Source organism: Lolium perenne, chromosome 5, assembly GCF_019359855.2.
Source record: "Lolium perenne isolate Kyuss_39 chromosome 5, Kyuss_2.0, whole genome shotgun sequence".
Lineage (NCBI taxonomy): Eukaryota > Viridiplantae > Streptophyta > Magnoliopsida > Poales > Poaceae > Lolium > Lolium perenne.
In genome coordinates, this window is record NC_067248.2 from 211,942,857 (window position 1) to 211,965,411 (window position 22,555).

Genomic DNA, 22,555 nt, shown 5'->3' on the forward strand with positions numbered 1-22,555 from the left:
GTAGACGCTACTTGGATGACTCACCATATAGATCTCGCAAACTGGCACTGGAAGAATAAATGATTGATAGTTTCGTCATGATGACAAAAGACACATCGTGTACTTCCGTGCCAATTCCGCTTAACAAGATTGTCTTTGGTGAGAATAACCCCTCGACGAAGATACCATCCAAAAATTTTAATTTTTAATGGTATCTTCATCTTCCAATTTTTTTATTATTATCAACTGGTAAATCAGAGAGCAGCATCGCATTGTATAAAGATTTTACAGAAAAGGAACCATCTACGTGGAGGTTCCATCGAAATTCATCTGGCTCTGGCGATAATTGAATATCTCCAAGCCGCAGAATTAGGTTGTTCCATGCCACGAGCCTTTGTCCTAGTAAAACCCGTCTGAACGTCACATTCGGGGGTGAGGTAGCCATTACAGTTGCAATGGTATCACCTTGGCGACGCGCAATTCTATACAAAGCGGGATACTGTTCACATAGGGGTGCATTGTCGAGCCAAGCATCTTCCCAGAACCGTATCTGTGCACCATTCTTAATGGAGAAAGTCCCATGTCGAAAAAAGACATTTTTTGTCGCCATAAGACCAGCCCAGAAGTGTGAATCCCCAGGTTTCCAAACCACTTGAGATAATGTCTTCGAGCCGATGTACTTTCTCCGAAGTATAGTTTGCCAAATCCCATCCTCAGTAAGTAGCTTAAAAAGTCATTTACCCAGTAGCGCTGAGTTCTTGACCTCCAGGCCATGAACTCCAAGCCCTCCTTGATCTTTGGGACTACAAACTATACTCCATTTAACCAGTCGATATTTCTTTTTCTCGTTGTCCCCTTGCCAAAAGAATCTGGATCGATAATAATCGAGTTTGTGCAGAATTCCTTTGGGTAAGATGAAGAATGATAACATATACAGTACCATATTAGTTAGTACTGAATTAATGAGTACCAATCTTCCACCTAGGGACAACAGTTTACCTTTCCAACTACTGAGGCGTTTTTGTAATCTTTCTTCCACTGATTTCCATTCCGCAATTGTAAGTCTCCGATAGTGAATCGGAATACCCAAATAGCGAATCGGAAATTGGCCTTGCCCGCAACCAAATAGCTCTGTATACAGAGCTACATCGTCTTGGGCATCACCGAAGCAAAACAATTCACTTTTATGGAAGTTAATTTTCAATCCCGATAATTGCTCAAAAGCTGCTAAAATTAATTTCAGATTTCGAGCTTTTTCAAGATCATGATCCATAAAAAGAATTGTGTCATCGGCGTATTGAAGGATAGATAAGCCACCATCAACTAGATGTGGAATCACCCCTTCAATTTGACCATCAGATTTGGCCCGCTCTATGAGTATCGCCAACATATCCGCTACGATGTTAAACAACATCGGAGATAACGGATCCCCTTGGCGTAACCCTTTTCGCGTTTGGAAGTAGTGTCCGGTGTCATCATTGACCCGTATAGCCACACTACCACCATACACAAAATCATTAATTAGAGCTCGCCACTCAGGCGAAAAACCTTTCATCCTGAGTGTCTGTTGAAGGAAAGACCATTTAACTTTATCATACGCCTTCTCAAAATCAAGCTTTAAAATAACCCCATTTAATTTCTTAGAATGCATCTCATGTACCGTCTCATGCAAAACCGTCACTCCATCAAGGATATTCCGTCCTTGCATAAAGGCTGTTTGCGATGGTAAAACCACATGATCCGCAACCGTATTAAGTCTAATGGTGGCCACTTTAGTGAAAATCTTGAAACTTACATTTAATAGGCAAATGGGTCTATATTGTTGGATCCTTTCTGCCTCATTAATTTTCGGTAACAAGAGGGGTACATGCCTGGTCGGCTCTACGATCTCAACTCCTCCAAGTACGGCACGGCAGCGGAGCTCAAGTCCATCATCGCCGCATTCAACGCCAAGGGCGTTCAGTGCGTGGCTGACATCGTCATCAACCACCGGTGCGCCGACTACAAGGACAGCCGCGGCATCTACTGCGTCTTCGAGGGCGGCACGCCCGACACCCGCCTCGACTGGGTCCCCGACATGGTCTGCAGCGACGACACGCAGTACTCCAACGGCCGTGGCCACCGCGACACCGGCGCTGGCTTCGCTGCCGCCCCGGACATCGACCACCTCAACGCGCGCGTCCAGCAGGAGCTCTCCGACTGGCTCAACTGGCTCAAGTCCGACCTCGGCTTCGCCGGCTGGCGCCTCGACTTCGCCAAGGGATACTCCGCGGACGTCGCCAAGGTGTACGTGGACAACACCAAGCCGACCTTCGTGGTCGCCGAGATATGGAGCAACCTGCGCTTCGACGGCAACGGCGAGCCGTCGCGCAACCAGGACGTGGACAGGCAGGAGCTGGTGAACTGGGCGCAGACCGTGGGCGGTCCTGCCTCGGCGTTCGACTTCACCACCAAGGGCGAGCTGCAGGCGGCGGTGCAGGGCGAGCTGTGGCGGATGAAGGACGGCAGCGGCAAGGCTCCCGGAATGATCGGGTGGATGCCGGAGAGGGCCGTCACCTTCGTCGACAACCACGACACCGGCTCCACCCAGAACTCGTGGCCCTTCCCCTCCGATAAGGTCATGCAGGGCTACGCCTACATACTGACACACCCAGGAGTTCCATGTATTGTAAGTACTCAACTGACTCCACCATGGCCTAACTAGCTAGCCATGTCAAATATATCAGCACAACTTCCATATTAACATCATCTTGGCCTTTGTGTACAGTTCTACGACCACGTGTTCGACTGGAACCTGAAGCAGGAGATCAGCGCACTGGCTGCCGTCAGGTCGAGAAACGGGATTCATCCGGGCAGCAAGCTGAACATCCTCGCCGCCGAGGGAGACGTCTACGTGGCGATGGTCGATGACAAAATTATCACAAAGATTGGGTCACGAAATGATCTCGGGAGCTTGATCCCGTCGGACTTCCATGTCGTCGCACATGGGAACAACTACTGCGTCTGGGAGAAGAGTGGCCTCAGAGTGCCAGCGGGGCGGCATCGCTAGCTAGCTAGGCGGCCTCTAATCGCTATTCTTTTTTCAGGACTATTTTATGCCTGGAACAAGAGCTTTAAACGAGACCAAATAATGGGGAATATATGATTATAGTGCGATTTTTTTTCCTTCAACAAAGTGTTGAAACAAGATTTAGTGTGTTTTGTCCGACGGAGACTTTTGTATCGGCAAGCAAAATGAATGAAACTGACCATGAGGTATACATTGCATAACGTTGTGTACTGGCTAAAAACCTTGGGAACAAAATGAATGAAACTGACCATGATGACCATGCACTGCATAACGTTTTGTAGTAGCTAAAAACATTCGGAGCAATTGCACTACCACTAATCTGATGGTATAAATTGGTAAGGGGGAGTACTATTGTTTGGAATCTTAAAATAAATATATAATGAGCAAACCAAAGTTTATAGCAGAAAATATGAAAAGTATGGTAGAATGCAACCTATCAAACTAAGCTCAGTACATGAGCAACTAGCTTGAGCGGAATTTTGACAGATCAGACCACCTGCCCCAGTGAAATGCCAGAACGGACCACCTCTGAGTGCAAATGTCAAAACTACCATGGCGGCACGCTGGCCAAGCGACACGTCGCACATACCGCCGTTGCCGGTGGCGGCAGGACTTGCCGCCGTGAGTGGTGGAGGCACGTTGGGCAGCTTCGTCCACGACGCCAGGTAGTGGGCCCTGCCGCCACCGGCTGTGGCGGCACGATGACATGGCAACATGCCACCACAGCCGGTGGCGGCATGTTGCCACGTCAGCGTGCCGCCACAGCTGGTGGCGGCAGGGCCCACCACCCGGTGTTCGTCCAACGTGCCGCCACCACTCACGGCGGCAAGTCCTGCCGCCACCGGCTACGGCGGCATGTGCGACGTGTTGCTTGGCCAGCGTGCCGCCACAGTAGTTTTGACATTTGCACTCAGAAGTGATCTTTTTTGTCATTTCACTGGGGCAGGTGGTCTGATTTGTCAAAATTTCAGCTTGAGCATGAACTACATCCAGAACGCTTGCATATAAGAATGCCACCCATAGCTAGGTGCCTTGTAGAACCGAGCTGGCCGGTGCACCATTGTGCTAAGCTCCCCGTCCTCGTCATACTTGAGGATGATGATGGTCAGGCAGAGCAAACACTTTGTCTTGTCCCCTTCCTCACGCAAGAGATGCTCCACGAGGCAGTACTTGCTATCCTCGCCCATGTGAAGGAGCTTTGCATCGATATGTCTCCAATTTGGGTGCTCCCAAAAAAGCTTCTCCCTGCCTACTTTCCACATAGGCGTCTGCCAACGAGACACTAAGTTGCACGCACAAAGGTACCCATCAGCATTCGCGTCGCCATCGGGCGTAGAGCAAAGGTGGAGCCCAACCCATGCGTCCAACTCATCGTCGTAATGGGCATGGCCTTTGAATGGTAGCATCTGCTGGCGTGTGGGAGTTAGAAATCCCTGGGGTGTAACAGCGCCAGTGGTAGCTCCTTGTGACGGTAAAGCACACGTCCGTTGGGAACCCCAAGAGGAAGGTATGATGAGCACAGCAGCAAGTTTTCCCTCAGTAAGAAACCAAGGTTTATTGAACCAGTAGGAGATGAAGGCCACGTGAAGGTTGTTGGTGAAGGAGTGTAGTGCGGCGCAACACCAGTGATTCCGGCGCCAACGTGGAACCTGCACAACACAAGCAAACTACTTTGCCCCAACTTAACAGTGAGGTTGTCAATCTCACCGGCTTGCTAAAAACAAGGGTTAAACGTATGGTGTGGAGAATTATGTTTGCTTGCAGAAAACAAAAGAGAACAATGATTGCAGTAGGTTGTATTTCAGATGTAAAAGAATGGACCGGGGTCCACAGTTCACTAGTGGTGTCTCTCCAATAAGATAAATAGCATGTTGGGTGAACAAATTACAGTTGGGCAATTGACAAATAGAGAAGCATATACATATCATGATGACTACTATGAGATTTACTTAGGGCATTACGACAAAGAACATAGACCGCCATCCAGCATGCATCTATGCCTAAAAAGTCCACCTTCGGGTTAGCATCCGCACGCCTTTCAGTATTAAGTTGCAAACAACAGACAATTGCATTAAGTACTGTGCGTAACGTAAACAATACAAATATCCTTAGACAAAGCATTGATGTTTTATCCCTAGTGGCAACAGTACATCCACAACCTTAGGGGTTGCTGTCACTCCCCCAGATTCAATGGAGACATGAACCCACTATCTAGCATAAATACTCCCTCTTGGAGTCACAAGTATCAACTTGGCCAGAGCCTCTACTAGCAACGGAGAGCATGCAAGAATATAAATAACATATATGATAGATCAATAATCAACTTGACATAGTATTCCATATTCATCGGATCCCAACAAACACAACATGTAACATTACAAATAGATGATCTTGATCATGATAGGCAGCTCACAAGATCTAAACATGATAGCACAAGAGGAGAAGACAATCATCTAGCTACTGCTATGGACCCGTAGTCCAAGGATGAACTACTCACGCATCAGTCCGGAGGCGGGCATGGTGATGTAGAGCCCTCCGGTGATGATTCCCCTCTCCGGCAGGGTGCCGGAGGCGATCTTCTGAACCCCCCGAGGTAGGGTTGACGGCGGCGGCGTCTCTGGAACTATTCTCGTATCGTGGCTCTCGGTGATAGGGTTTTCGCGACGGAAGGAATAAATAGGCGAAGGGGCAGAGTCAGGGGGGACGCCCGAGGGGCCCACCCCATATGGCGGCGCGGCCAGGGGTGGGGCCGCGCCCCCCTATGGTGTGGCCACCTCGTGGCTCCTCTTCGTCTCTCCTTCGGACTTCTGGAACCTTCCGTGGAAAATAAGGTCGTGGGCTTTTGTTTCGTCCAATTCCGAGAATATCCGTAAACTAACTTTTCTAAAATCAAAAACAGCAGAAAACAGGAACTCGCACTGCGGCATCTTGTTAATAGGTTAGTCCCGGAAAATGCATAAAAATGATATAAAGTATGACTAAAACATGTAGGTATTATCATAAAACAAGCATGGAACATAAGAAATTATAGATACGTTGGAGACGTATCAAGCATCCCCAAGCTTAGTTCCTACTCGCCCTCGAGTAGGTAAACGATAAAAATAATAATTTCTGAAGTGACATGCTACCAACATAATCTTGATCAACACTATTTGTAAAGCATATGATATGAATGAAGTGACCAAAGCAATGGTCTATAGTTTGCTAACAAAAAGATAATGACTAAACAACTGAATTATATAGCAAAAAAATTTCATGAATAGTACTTTCAAGACAAGCATCAATAAGTCTTGCATAAGAGTTAACTCATAAAGCAATAGATTCTTAATAGAAGGTTTTGAAGCAACACAAAGGATGATTAAGTTTCAGCAGTTGCTTTCAACTTTCAACATGTATATCTCATGGATAATTGTCAACACAAAGTAATATAATAAGTGCAATAAGTAAACATGTAAGAATCAGTGCACACAGTTGACAGTGTTTGCTTCTAAGATAGAAATAAGTAGGTAAACTGACTCAACATAAAGTAAAAGAAGGGCCCTTCGCAGAGGGAAGCAGGGATTACTCATGTGCTAGAGCTTTTTATTTTGAAAACATGGAAACAATTGTGTCAACGGTAGTAATAATTCATATGGGTTATGCATAAAACTTCCTATAAGTTGCAAGCCTCATGCATCGAATACTAATAGTGCCCCGCACCTTGTCCTAATTAGCTCGGATTTCCATGGATTATCATCGCATTACATATGTTTTAACCAAGTGTCACAAAGGGGTACCTCTATGCCACATGTACAATAGTCCAAGGAGATAAATCGCATTTGATTTCTCGATTTTGATAGATCTCAACTTAAGGACATCCATACCGGGACAACATAGAAAACAGATAATGGACTCCTCTTTTATGCTTTAAGCATTCAACAACAATAATATTCTCATAAGAGATTCTGAGGATTAATATCCAAGCTGAAACTTCCACCATGATACATGGCTTTGGTTGGTGGTCCAATGTTCTTCTCTAACAACATGCATACTCAAACCATTTAACTCATGGCAAATCTCCCTTACTTCAGACAAGACGAACATGCATAGCAACTCACATGATATTCAACAAAGGTGTGACAGGTTGATGGTGTCCCCAGAAACATGGTTACCGCTCAACAAGCAACTTATAAGAACTAAGATACATAAGCGACATATTCATTACCACAATAGTTTTTTAGGCTACTTTCCCATGAGCTATGTATTGCAAAGACAAGGAATGAATTTTTTTAAAGGTAGCACGCAAGCAATTTACTTTGGAATGGCAGAAAAATACCACATAGTAGGTAGTTATGGTGGACACAAATGGCATAGGTTTTGGCTCAAGGTTTTGGATGCACGAGAAGCATTCCCTCTCAGTACAAGGCTTTGGCTAGCAAGGTTGTTTGAAGCAAACACAAGTATAAACCGGTACAGCAAAACTTACATAAGAACATATTGCAAGCATTATAAGACTCTACACTGTCTTCCTTGTTGTTCAAACACTTTTACCAGAAAATATCTAGACCTTAGAGAGACCAAACATGCAAACAAAATTTCAACAAGCTCTACGGTAGTTCTCCACTAATAGATTTAAACTACATGATGCAAGAGCTTAAACATGATCTACTTGAGAGCTCAAATCAATTGCCAAATATCAAATTATTCAAGACAATATGAAGCATTTTCTGTTTCCAACCAAATAACAATAAGTATAAATGCTGCGGCTTTCAGCTTTCGCCATGAATATGAAAAACGAAGAACACAAGTGTTCAAATGAAAAAGCGGAGCGTGTCTCTCCAACACAAGGATTGCTAGGATCCAATTTTATTCAAACATAAACAAAAATAAAAGCAAACAGACGCTCCAAGGAAAGCACATAAGATGTGAGGGAATTAAAATATAGTTTCACTAGAGGTGACCTGATAAGTTGTTGATGAAGAAGGGGATGCCTTGGGCATCCCCAAGCTTAGATGCTTGAGTCTTCTTGAAATATGCAGGGTTGAACCACGGGGGCATCCCCAAGCTTAGACTTTTCACTCTTCTTGATCATATTATATCATCCTCCTCTCTTGATCCTTGAAAATTTCCTTCACACCAGACTCAAAGCAATCTCATTAGAGGGTTAGTGCATAATCAAAAATTCACATGTTCAGCAAGAACACAATCATTCCCAACACTTCTGGACATTACCCAAGGCTACTGAAATTTAATGGAGCAAAGAAATCCACTCAAACACAGTAAAAGAGGCAATGCGAAATAAAAGGCAGAATTTGTCAAAATAGAACAGTCCGTAAAGACGAATTTTTTCGAGGAACTTAACAAGCTCAGATGGAAAAGCTCCAGTTGAGTGAAAGTTGCGTACATATCTGAGGATCACGCATGAATTTTTTCATCATTTTACGAGTTTCCTACAGAGAGATCAACTCAAATTCGTGACAGCTAAAAATATGTTTCTGCGCAGGAATCCAAATCTAGTATCAACTTTCTATCAAAGACTTTACTTGGCACAAAAATGCAATAAAATAAAGATACAAAGGTATTGCTACAGTAGTAACAAGCACCTTGACTCAAATATAAAACAAAAATTGCAGAAATAAAATAATGGGTTGTCTCCCATAAGCGATTTTCTTTAACGCCTTTCAGCTAGGCGCAGAAAGTGCAAATCAAGTAACATCAAGAGAAGAAGCATCAACATCATAATTTGTTCTAATAATAGAATCAAAAGACTTCATACTCTTTCTAGGGAATTGTTCCATACCTTTCTTAAGAGGGAATTGATATTTAATATTTCCTTCTTTCATATCAATTATAGCACCAACGGTTCGAAGAAAGGGTCTTCACAAAACAATAGGACAAGATGCATTGCATTCAATATCCAAAACAACAAAATCAACGGGGACAAGGTTATTGTTAACCATAATGTGAACATTGTTAATTCTCCCAAAGGTTTCTTTACAGAATTATCAGCAAGATTAACATCCAAATAACAGTATTCCAAAGGTGGCAAGTCAACCATATCATAAAATTTCTTAGGCATAACAGAAATATTTGCACCAAGTGACATAGGCATCCCCAATGGGCCTGCCGATGATGGTACCCAGGGTTTACAGAAGGCCCACTACCCGAAGAATAAGAAGATTCGGAAGCCCAAGATATTGTTAAGGAAAGCTAGAGTTGTAATAGGAAGCATTATTTGGAATCTTGCGGGAGGAGTTAGAAACCTTCCCGGACTCTGTAACTTGTACAATACAAATCCCTCAGCTCCACCTCCTATATAAGGGGGAGTCGAGGGACGCAGAAAGGATCGAATCATTGTTTCTCAAACCCTAGTTTTCATATCCATCGAGTACTTTTCGGCTGAAACCTTCGAGATCTACTTGCCCTCTACATCCAACTAAACCCTAGTCTACAATCCGTAGGCATTGACAAGTTAATACCTTGTCAATTGGCGCCGTCTGTGGGATCTAGAGGCGACAAGGAGCTGATCTCGACGGCACGTTCAAGATCGTCGACTTCATCAGTAGCAAGCAACATCATGGACAGAGGTAAACAGATCGAAACTGGTCTCGTTGATTTTATTCCTCACCCGCCCTCCCGTTTGGATGCATATGCGTATCTGGAGGAGCCCATGAAGATGACGTTTGGAAAGTTCCACTTCCACGTCGAAAAAGAAGGATCGTATCGTCTCGAAGTTCCAATCTCGTCGGGATTATCGGCGGTTGGTCCTGATTTCTCAAACTCAGTATCATCCATCGAGTCAAGCGACAAGGAGATTTCGTCGCCACGCTTCATCGGCAGCAGGACAAATGAAAAACTCGCCAAAATCTTCAGCGACATGTCCTTCGAGTCATCGGCGGACTCCTATATAAGCAATGATTCGAGCGACACCGATAGCTTCGACTTCATCGACAAATCCATCTCTATTGGGAAGGTCTTCACCAATCTCTATGATGGTGTCACCGAACCAAGCAAAGCGAAAACTCCAAAATATCACCAAGTTTATGCCATTGGAGAAGCAAGTCGCGATCAAGAGGAAACATCAGAGGCTTTCGACGATTTGGGAAACCCCTATGTCGATCCCTCAGATCTAAGGAGAGGTTTGGGCACTAAATATGTCGGGCCCACACCACGTGCCAGAGTTCAACTTCCACAAGCAGCCTGGGATAGAGCTGCAAAAGCTTTAGATGGCTCTGAACCAATGGAGACAACTGCTACAGTCGAAGAACTGCAAGCTTATCAATATAGACTCGTCCGAGCTGGAAGAGAGTTGGAAAAACAGACAGCTGCTTTGAACAGAAGAAGGGAGGCAGCTTCTGCATCAAGCAGGCGACGAGCGGAATTAAGTCGACACTCAGAAACTTCGGGAGATAGTCACAGAGAAGCTCGGAGGAGAGCAAGATCTCGGCTGCAAAATATACCGGAAGCTGAAAGAGAAACTCTAATCCAAAACCTCGACATGTCCTTTATGTCAATCGACACGAGGGGGAATATTATCCCAAAAACACCGGAAGCAGGGTACATGGCGACACAAGCTTTCATCTTAGCGTCCAGGCCACCTCCCGGAGATCCAAGAGAAGCGTTGTACAACATGGCCATGGCAGGATGTGGAGCCATGGGAGCAGCGTTCACAGCCACACCTCCCGAAGGAACTGCAAGGCAAAATAGTCCGAGACCTACCGCAGCAGCGCAAGATCCACCAAGAGCAAGTGGAGCCAGGGACACAACAACTCAGGCCAGAGTTGATAGAGCGCGACAAGAAAGAAGGGAACGTCGGCATTCACCAGAACTTGCTGAAGAGGACATGTGTGGACTCCCATGTTTCACACGACGGGTCCGAAAAACTCGAGTTCCATCAGGATTCAAGCTACCCGATAGTTTCAAGAAATTCGATGGCCTGCAAGACCCCGAGGATTGGCTTGTGGATTACCTCGAGATAGTAAAATTAATAGGCGGGACCAGAGCGACAGCCACGCAGAGCATCCAGATACATCTGAGCGGAGCCGCCAGATCTTGGATAAAAAAGCTTACCCCAGGTTCCATCGATAGCTGGGAAAGTTTCGAGGACGTGTTTATCAAGAATTTCCGGACAACCTGCAAGAAACCTGCGACACTAGAGGAGTTGAGGTCATGTCGACAAAAGCATGATGTGTCAATGAGGAAGTACATCCAAAGGTGGAACATCATCAAAAACTCGGCAGAAAATATATCTGACGAAAGAGCGATAGATGCATTTGTTGCAGGAGTTCGACGAGGAGATTTCGTGGAGGACTTGGGGAGGACAAACCCAAGAACAGTATCAGCTTTAATGGAGATAGCAAACAGATGGGCAGATGGCGAAGATGCGGTACATAACAAACCACATAGGTCCCCAGAGGAAGATCGCAGTCGAAATTTTCAAAATAGACGTCGATTCCCCCGTCAATTTTCAAGTTACGATGCACCTGGCCAAATATCGGCTGGCTTTCGGGGAAACAATGGAGGAAACAGTAGGGATGACTACCAGAGAAGTAATGCACAGCAAGGCGACAATAGAGATAACAGGCAAAATAGTGGGCCAAGGTTCCAGAGACCTTTTGTGTCTCCCGAAGAGATGATGAACGGGCCGTGTCAGATGCATTTCTTTCTCGATAGCAATGGAAAAAGACAGTCAGGACACTTGCAAAAGGATTGCCGAAATTTCCAGGCAATGTTAAGATGGGCAGGACATGCAAATGCTCAGGCAGCTCACAGAAATCCTCAAGGACCTAGGAGTGAGATTCACTTGCCACCTCCTCCCGCGGTTACAGACGAAAATCGACATCAGCTCAGAATAGCGGCAGCACCTGCTCCACCACCCTACGTCGATCCTAACTCTAACGGAGCGGTCTCGATGATTCAGAAAGGAAGGCCATCTAATAGAGCTCAGAAAGTAATCTCGCGACAGGTGTTTATGGCAGAGAAGATGCCACCACCAACAATCGAGTACCTTAACTGGTCAGGGCAAGATATTGGCTTCACAATAGCAGATCACCCACAGCAAGTTCCTCGACCAGGGCAGTCCGCACTGATCTTACCAGCAGTAATCGCGGGATTCGATGTATCTCGGGTATTCATAGATGGCGGCAGCAGTTTAAACCTTATGTACGCAGATACGCTAAGGAAAATGAATATTTCCCTCGCAAATTTGAAACCAACCGACACACGTTTCCACGGCATCACACCAGAGAAGCCAAGTTACCCACTGGGGAAGATCAATCTCGACGTTCAGTTTGGGACCCGAGAAAACTACAGATAGAAAGGTTGGATTCGAAGTCGTGGATTTCCGTCGTGATATCACGCTTTGTTGGGGCGACCAGCATATGCCAGGTTTATGGCGGTACCACATTACACGTACTTGCTTTGGAGGTTACCTGGACCTAAGGGACCAATCACAGTCAAAGGAAGCTTCGCGCTAGCCGATAAATGCGACAAAGATTTTCATCGACTATCAGAAACCTTCGGGATGCAGGCAGAGTACGCAGCATCAAGGCTCATGACGGATTATGATGTACTGCCAGACGTAGGGAGGCCCAACAAGGAATCAACTTTCAATACAGCAAACGATTCTAAGTAAGTGCAGATTCACCCGACAGATCCGAAGAAAACGACGTCCATCGCAACAAACATGGACCTCGCATAGGAAAGCGCACTCGTCGAGTTCCTCCGTGAGCACTGGAAAATCTTCGCATGGTGTCCAGCTGACATGCCAGGAGTACCCAGGGAACTTGCCGAGCACCACCTAAACTTGGATCCTATTGCGAGACCAATCAAGCAACCTTTGCGGCGTTTTTCGGAACCAAACCGCAAAGCCATGCTGTCAGAAATTGATCGACTTAGAGAAGCTGGTTTCATCAAAGAGATATTTACTGAGGCCACTTGGGTAGCTAACCCAGTGATGGTGCCGAAGAAAAACATGAAAGTCCTTCGCATGTGTGTCGACTTTACGTGCCTCAATAAACATTGTCCAAAGGATCACTTTCCTCTCCCAAGGATCGATCAGATTATCGACTCCACGGCAGGATGTGAACGTCTTTCCTTCTTGGACGCATATTCTGGTTACAATCAGATCAGATTAAAAGAAGACGACGAAGCTAAAACAGCGTTCATCACACCGTACGGCGTATTTTGTTACAAAACAATGCCCTTCGGGTTGAAAAACGCGGGAGCAACATATCAACGGATGATGCAGAAGTGCCTAGCAACACAGATTGGGAAAAATGTACAAGTGTACATCGACGACGTCGTCATCACATCAAAAAAGGGAGCAACTCTAATCGAGGACTTGAAAGAAACTTTCGACAACCTCGACAAATTTTGTCTCAAGTTGAATCCGACGAAATGTTCTTTCGGCGTCCCTGCAGGAGAACTTCTCGGGTTCCTAGTTTCAGCAAGAGGGATTGAAGCAAATCCCGAAAAAATCCAAGCTATCGTAACAATGAGGAAGCCAACAAAGTTGAAGGAAATACAGCAGTTAACTGGGCGAGTCGCAGCTTTAAGCAGATTCATCGCCAGGCTGGGAGAAAAGGCGCTACCATTCTACGCCCTAATCAAACAAGGAGAGAAATTCCAGTGGAACGAAGAGGCAGATAGGGCCTTCGAGGACCTCAAACGGAAAATTTCGACACCACCAATTCTAGTGGCGCCAAAAGAGAAAGAACCGCTCCTGTTATATATTGCGGCTACACCTCAGGTGGTCAGCACGGCACTAGTTGTCGAAAGAGAAGAAGAAGGAAAACTCCATGGAGTGCAGAGGCCAGTATATTTCATCAGCGAAGTATTATCGCCTTCAAAACAGAGGTACCCGCAGTACCAAAAGCTAGCATATGGAGTATTCACAACCGCAAGAAAATTGCGTCACTATTTTTCGACGCATCCGATAATAGTGGTCAATGAGGCGCCTTTATCCAACATACTCAATAATCCAGAAGCTACAGGCCGTGTCTCCCTTTGGGGAATAGAACTTTCTCCTCGGGACATCACGTATGAAAAAAGAAAGGCAATAAAGTCACAAATTCTACCAGACTTCATCGCAGAGTGGATGGAGTTGCAAAACACAGGACCTCCGGATTTATCGAGAACCTGGACTATGAACTTCGACGGGTCCAAAAGGTTAGAAGGAGCTGGAGCAGGGGTAATACTCATATCACCTGAAGGCGACAAATTGAAATACGTATTGCGGATGACGTTCCCAAACGCATCTAATAATGAGGCAGAATATAAAGCCCTTATACATGGGATGAAGATGGCGAAAGCCTGTGGCGCAACTCGACTAAAAATATTTGGCGACTCACAATTGGTAGCTCAGCAAGTCATGAACCAATGTGATGCGGTCAATAATAGCATGGTGGCGTACAAAGAGATGTATAATGAGCTGGAGAAGCTGTTTGACGGATGCGAAGTAAACCATATCAGTAGGCTGAGCAATGATGAAGCCGATGTTCTTGCAAACATCGGGTCGCAGTGCCTCGCAATTCCCCCAGGTGTGTTTTGGGAAGAAATAACAGAGAGGTCCACGAAGCCGAACAAACCAACAAAGAAAGAGAAGAGCGAGAAACCCTCGGGGGCTGTGAAAGAAGCATTGGAAGAAGAAGACGAGGAACATGATCTAGTACTGATGGTACAAATCCCATGGATGCAAGCGTACATATCATACATCCTAAGAAAGACAATACCCGATGATCCAGTTGAAGCAAGGCGAGTTATTAGGCGATCCAATGCTTTCACGGTAGTCAAAGGAGAGTTGTACAAACGCAGTATCTCGGGTGTGTTACAACGGTGCGTCACACCCGAAGAAGGAAGGATAATTCTGAAGGACGTACACGAAGGAGTATGTGGCCACCACGCGAGCAGTCGAGCTATTGCAGCCAAAGTTTTTCGAGCAGGATTCTACTGGTTGACAGCAATTGAGGACGCGAAGGAGATAGTGCAAACTTGTGACGCATGTCAGAGATTTGCCGCAAAACCTCACTCTCCGGCAGCAGAATTAATGCCAATACCCTTATCTTGGCCTTTTGCTCAATGGGGTCTCGATATGGTAGGAAAATTACACAAAGCTTCGCCAGGAGGATACGAGTACATGTTGGTTGCTGTTGATAAATTCACCAAGTGGATAGAAGCAAAGCCGATAAATTCACCAGATGCAGCATCAGCAATAAAGTTCGTGAAGGGCATCGTTTTTCGATTTGGAGTACCTCACAGCATCATCGCAGACAATGGCAGCAACTTTACGTCAAAGGAGTTCAAGGCGTACTGTGCAGAGGTAGGCATCAAATTGCACTTCGCGTCAGTTGCACATCCTCAAACCAATGGTCAAGTCAAGAAAGCCAATGGCATCATCTGCAATGGCATCAAGAAACGCTTGTTCGGACCACTGGAAAAAGCTCGACATACCTGGCCAGAAGAATTACCAAGTGTGTTATGGAGCATCCGAACAACACCAAATACAGCAACACAGGAGACCCCGTTTTACCTTGTCCATGGAGCAGAGGCAGTACTGCCGATAGAAATAGAGCACGACTCCCCCAGAGTCACAGAGTATAATGAAGAAGTTTCCAGGAAAGCATTGGAAGACGACGTCGACGCACTCGACGAAGCTCGAGACGAAGTATTATCAAGGGTAACCAATGATACGTCTCCGACGTATCGATAATTTCTTATGTTCCATGCCACATTATTGATGATATCTACATGTTTTATGCACACTTTATGTCATATTCGTGCATTTTCTGGAACTAACCTATTAACAAGATGCCGAAGTGCCAGTTGCTATTTTCTGCTGTTTTTGGTTTCAGAAATCCTAGTAAAGAAATATTCTCGGAATTGGACGAAATCAACGCCCAGGTTCCTATTTTGCCCGGAAGCATCCAGAACACACGAGAACCGCCAGAGAGGGGGCATAGGGACACCAAACCCTAGGCCGGCGCGGCCAAGCGGGGGCCCGCACCCCCCTATAGTGTGGGCCCCCCAGAAGTCTACCGACCTTGCCCTTCCGCCTATTTAAAGCCTCCGTCGCGAAAACCCTGATACGTTGGACGAAACCAGAGAAAACCTTCCAGAGCCGCCGCCATCGCGAAGCCAAGATCTGGGGGACAGGAGTCTCTGTTCCGGCATGCCGCCGGGACGGGGAAGTGCCCCCGGAAGGCTTCTCCATCGACACCACCGCCATCTCCATCAACGCTGCTGTCTCCCATGAGGAGGGAGTAGTTCTCCATCAAGGCTCGGGGCTGTACCGGTAGCTATGTGGTTCATCTCTCTCCTATGTACTTCAATACAATAATCTCATGAGCTGCCTTACATGATTGAGATTCATATGATGATGCTTGTAATCTAGATGTCATTATGCTAGTCAAGTGGGTTTTACTTATGTGATCTCCGGAGACTCCTTGTCCCACGTGTGTAAAGGTGACAGTGTGTGCACCGTGTGGGTCTCTTAGGCTATATTTCACAGAATACTTATTCACTGTTATGAATGGCATAGTGAAGTGCTTATTTATATCTCTTTATGATTGCAATGTGTTTTGTGTCACAATTTATCTATGTGCTACTCTAGTGATGTTATTAAAGTAGTTTTATTCCTCCTGCACGGTGTAATGGTGACAGTGTGTGCATCTGTGTTAGTACTTGGCGTAGGCTATGATTATGATCTCTTGTAGATTATGAAGTTAACTATTGCTATGATAGTATTGATATGATCTATGCCTCCTTTCTTAGCATGAAGGTGACAGTGTGCATGCTATGTTAGTACTTGGTTTAGTCGTATTGATCTTTCATGCACTCTAAGGTTATTTAAATATGAACATTGAATTGTGGAGCTTGTTAACTCCGGCATTGAGGGTTCGTGTAATCCTACGCAATGTGTTCATCATCCAACAAGAGTGTAGAGTATGCATTTATCTATTCTGTTATGTGATCAAAGTTGAGAGTGTCCACTAGTGAAAGTGTAATCCCTAGGCCTTGTTCCTAAATATCGCTATCATTTGCTTGTTTCTTGTTTTACTGCGTTACTACTGCTGCGTTACTACTGCTTGTTCTTGTCCTGGGCAAAGCACTTTTCGTGCCGTTGCCACTGCTCATATATATTCATACCACCTGTATTTCACTATCTCTTCGCCGAACTAGTGCACCTATTAGGTGTGTTGGGGACACAAGAGACTTCTTGCTTTGTGGTTGCAGGGTTGCATGAGAGGGATATCTTTGACCTCTTCCTCCCTGAGTTCGATAAACCTTGGGTGATCCACTTAAGGGAAAACTTGCTGCTGTTCTACAAACCTCTGCTCTTGGAGGCCCAACACTGTCTACAGGAAAAGGAGGGGGGCGTAGACATCAAGCTATTTTCTGGCGCCGTTGCCGGGGAGGAAAGGTAAAAGGTACTCACACTCCGGATCTCGGCTACTAAGCTATTTTCCGGCGCCGTAAGTACTCGAAGCTATTTCCTTTAGATCCTGCAATTGTAACTTTTTGTTTCTTGTTTACACTAGTTAGGCATAATGGAAAACAACAAAAATATGAGAGATCTTTATGAACTTTATCTTGAATTAGGACATGATGTGTTTGAAGAGAGAATTAAAAAACCCATGGAACTTTATATGCATGCTAATGGGAATGTTATTAATATGAATGCTTTGAACACTATTGTTGCTAATGCTATGGAAAATTCTAAGCTTGGGGAAGCTGGTTTTGATGAGCATGATCTTTTTAGTCCCCCAAGCGTTGAGGAGAAAATTTACTTTGATGATACTTTACCTCCTATTTATGATGATTATAATGATAATAATAATGATAGCTACTTTGTTGAATTTGCTCCCACTACAACTAATAAAATTGACTATGCTTATGTGGAGAGTAATAATTTTATGCATGAGACTCGTAATAAGAATGCTTTATGTGATAGTTATATTGTTGAGTTTGCTCATGACACTACTGAAAGTTATTATGAGAGAGGAAAATATGGTTGTATAAATTTTCATGTTACTAAAATGCCTCTCTATGTGCTGAAATTTTTGAAGCTACACTTGTTTTATCTTTGTATGCTTGTTGCATTATGCCTACATAACTTGTTTATTTACAAGATTCCTATGCATAGGAAGCATGTTAGACTTAAATGTGTTTCTAATTTGCCTCTTGATGTTCTCTTTTGCTTCAAATACTATTTCTTGCGAGTGCATCATCAAAACCGCTGAGCCCATCTTAATGGCTATAAAGAAAAGAACTTCTTGGGAGATAACCCATGTGTTATTTTGCTACAGTACTTTGTTTTATATTTGAGTCTTGGAAGTTGTTTACTACTGTAGCAACCTCTCCTTATCTTAGTTTTGTGTTTTGTTGTGCCAACTAAAGTCTTTGATAGTAAAGTTCATACTAGATTTGGATTACTGCGCAGTTTCAGATTTCTTTGCTGTCACGAATCTGGGCAAAATTCTCTGTAGATAACTCAGAAAATTATGCCAATTTACGTGAGTGATCCTCAGATATGTACGCAACTTTCATTCAATTTGAGCATTTTCATTTGAGCAAGTCTGGTGCCCCAATAAAATTCGTCTTTACGGACTGTTCTGTTTTGACAGATTCTGCCTTTTATTTCGCATTGCTTCTTTCGCTGTGTTGGGTGGATTTCTTTGTTCCATTACCTTCCAGTAGCTTTGGGCAATGTCCAGAAGTGTTAAGAATGATTGTGTCACCTCTGAATATGTGAGTTTTTGATTATGCACTAACCCTCTAATGAGTTTGTTTCGAGTTTGGTGTGAAGGAAGTTTTCAAGGGTCAAGAGAGGAGGATGATACAATATGATCAAGAAGAGTGAAAAGTCTAAAGCTTGGGGATGCGCCGGTGGTTCATCCCTGCATATTTCAAGAAGACTCAAGCGTCTAAGCTTGGGGATGCCCAAGGCATCCCCTTCTTCATCGACAACATTATCAGGTTCCTCCCCTGAAACTATATTTTTATTCCGTCACATCTTATGTGCTTTGCTTGGAGCGTCGGTTTGTTTTTGTTTTTGTTTTTGTTTGATTAAATTCATCCTAGCATTCATTGTGTAGGAGAGAGACACGCTCCGCTGTTGCATATGGGCAAATATGTCCTTAGGCTTTACTCATAGTATTCATGGCGAAGTTTCTTCTTCGTTAAATTGTTATATGGTTGGAATTGGAAAATGATACATGTAGTAATTGCTATAATGTCTTGGGTAATGTGATACTTGGCACTCTTGCATCATATGCTTTGCACCCATTAATGAAGAAATACATAGAGCATGCTAAAATTTGGTTTGCATATTTGGTCTCTCTAAGGTCTAGATAATTTCTAGTATTGAGTTTGAACAACAAGGAAGACGGTGTAGAGTCTTATAATGTTTTCAATATGTCTTTTATGTGAGTTTTGCTGCACCGGTTCATCCTTGTGTTTGTTTCAAATAGCCTTGCTAGCCTAAACCTTGTATCGAGAGGGAATACTTCTCATGCATCCAAAATACTTGAGCCAACCACTATGCCATTTGTGTCCACCATACCTACCTACTACATGGTATTTCTCCGCCATTCCAAAGTAAATTGCTTGAGTGCTACCTTTAAATTTCCATTCTTCACCTTTACAATATATAGCTCATGGGACAAATAGCCTAAAAATTATTGTGGTATTGAATATGTACTGATGCACTTTATCTCTTATTAAGTTGCTTGTTGTGCGATAACCATGTTCCTGGGGACGCCATCAACTACTCTTTGTTGAATTTCATGTGAGTTGCTATGCATGTTCGTCTTGTCTGAAGTAAGAGCGATCTACCACCTTATGGTTAGAGCGTGCATATTGTAAGAGAAGAACATTGGGCCGCTAACTAAAGCCATGATTCATGGTGGAAGTTTCAGTTTTGGACATATATCCTCAATCTCAAATGAGAAAATTAATTGTTGCTACATGCTTATGCATAAAAGAGGAGTCCATTATCTGTTGTCCATGTTGTCCCGGTATGGATGTCTAAGTTGAGAATAATCAAAAGCGAGAAATCCAAAATGCGAGCTTTCTCCTTAGACCTTTGTACAGGCGGCATAGAGGTACCCCATTGTGACACTTGGTTAAAACATGTGTATTGCGATAATCCCGGTAGTCCAAGCTAATTAGGACAAGGTGCGGGCGCTATTAGTATACTATGCATGAGTCTTGCAACTTGTAAGATATAATTTACATGATACATATGCTTTATTACTACCGTTGACAAAATTGTTTCATGTTTTCAAAATAAAAGCTCTAGCACAAATATAGCAATCGATGCTTTCCTCTTTGAAGGACCTTTCTTTTACTTTTATGTTGAGTCAGTTCACCTATTTCTCTCCACCTCAAGAAGCAAACACTTGTGTGAACTGTGCATTGATTCCTACATACTTGCTTATTGCATTTGTTATATTACTCTATGTTGACAATATCCATGAGATATACATGTTATAAGTTGAAAGCAACCGCTGAAACTTAATCTTCCTATGTGTTGCTTCAATGCTTTTACTATGAATTATTGCTTTATGAGTTAACTCTTATGCAAGACTTATTGATGCTTGTCTTTAAGTACTATTCATGAAAAGTCTTTGCTGTATGATTCACTTGTTTACTCATGTCATATACATTGTTTTGATCGCTGCATTCATTACATATGTTTACAATATGATCAAGTTTATGATGGCATGTCACTTCAGAAATTATCTTTGTTATCGTTTACCTGCTCGAGACGAGCAGAAACTAAGCTTGGGGATGCTGATACGTCTCCGACGTATCGATAATTTCTTATGTTCCATGCCACATTATTGATGATATCTACATGTTTTATGCACACTTTATGTCATATTCGTGCATTTTCTGGAACTAACCTATTAACAAGATGCCGAAGTGCCGATTCTTTGTTTTCTGCTGTTTTTGGTTTCAGAAATCCTAGTAAAGAAATATTCTCGGAATTGGACGAAATCAACGCCCAGGTTCCTATTTTGCCCGGAAGCATCCAGAACACACGAGAACCGCTAGAGAGGGGGCACATGGCCACCAAACCCTAGGCCAGCGCGGCCAAGGGGGGGCCGCGCCCCCCTATAGTGTGGGCCCCCCAGAAGTCCACCGACCTTGCCCTTCCGCCTATTTAAAGCCTCCGTCGCGAAAACCCTGATACGTTGGACGAAACCAGAGAAAACCTTCTAGAGCCGCCGCCATCGCGAAGCCAAGATCTGGGGGACAGGAGTCTCTGTTCCGGCACGCCGCCGGGACGGGGAAGTGCCCCCGGAAGGCTTCTCCATCGACACCACCGCCATCTCCATCAACGCTGCTGTCTCCCATGAGGAGGGAGTATTTCTCCATCAAGGCTCGGGGCTGTACCGGTAGCTATGTGGTTCATCTCTCTCCTATGTACTTCAATACAATAATCTCATGAGCTGCCTTACATGATTGAGATTCATATGATGATGCTTGTAATCTAGATGTCATTATGCTAGTCAAGTGGGTTTTACTTATGTGATCTCCGGAGACTCCTTGTCCCACATGTGTAAAGGTGACAGTGTGTGCACCGTGTGGGTCTCTTAGGCTATATTTCACAGAATAATTATTCACTGTTATGAATGGCATAGTGAAGTGCTTATTTATATCTCTTTATGATTGCAATGTGTTTTGTGTCACAATTTATCTATGTGCTACTCTAGTGATGTTATTAAAGTAGTTTTATTCCTCCTGCACGGTGTAATAGTGGCAGTGTGTGCATCCGTGTTAGTACTTGGCGTAGGCTATGATTATGATCTCTTGTAGATTATGAAGTTAACTATTGCTATGATAGTATTGATATGATCTATGCCTCCTTTCTTAGCATGAAGGTGACAGTGTGCATGCTATGTTAGTACTTGGTTTAGTCGTATTGATCTTTCATGCACTCTAAGGTTATTTAAATATGAACATTGAATTGTGGAGCTTGTTAACTCCGGCATTGAGGGTTCGTGTAATCCTACGCAATGTGTTCATCATCCAACAAGAGTGTAGAGTATGCATTTATCTATTCTGTTATGTGATCAAAGTTGAGAGTGTCCACTAGTGAAAGTGTAATCCCTAGGCCTTGTTCCTAAATACTGCTATCGCTGCTTGTTTACTGTTTTACTGCGTTACTACTGCTTGTTTACTGTCCTGGGCAAAGCACTTTTCTGGTGCCGTTGCCACTGCTCATATATATTCATACCACCTGTATTTCACTATCTCTTCGCTGAACTAGTGCACCTATTAGGTGTGTTGGGGACACAAGAGACTTCTTGCTTTGTGGTTGCAGGGTTGCATGAGAGGGATATCTTTGACCTCTTCCTCCCTGAGTTCGATAAACCTTGGGTGATCCACTTAAGGGAAAACTTGCTGCTGTTCTACAAACCTCTGCTCTTGGAGGCCCAACACTGTCTACAGGAAAAGGAGGGGGCGTAGACATCAACCAAATATCAGCAGGACCTAAAAAACTACCACAGTCGACGTTTG

The 22,555-nt window shown here is 44.2% G+C and overlaps 1 protein-coding gene across 1 annotated transcript; it reads left to right on the forward strand.

The window, feature by feature from the left end:
* Window positions 1-1,844: 1,844 nt before the first annotated feature.
* On the forward strand, window positions 1,845-3,148 carry LOC127301842 (alpha-amylase isozyme 3B). Its single transcript, XM_071820292.1, has 2 exons — window positions 1,845-2,647; window positions 2,747-3,148. Exons 1-2 carry the CDS (start codon window positions 1,847-1,849, stop codon window positions 3,026-3,028), a joined length of 1,083 nt encoding a protein of 360 aa, XP_071676393.1. The 5' UTR covers window positions 1,845-1,846; the 3' UTR covers window positions 3,029-3,148.
* The last annotated feature ends 19,407 nt before the right edge of the window (window positions 3,149-22,555 follow it).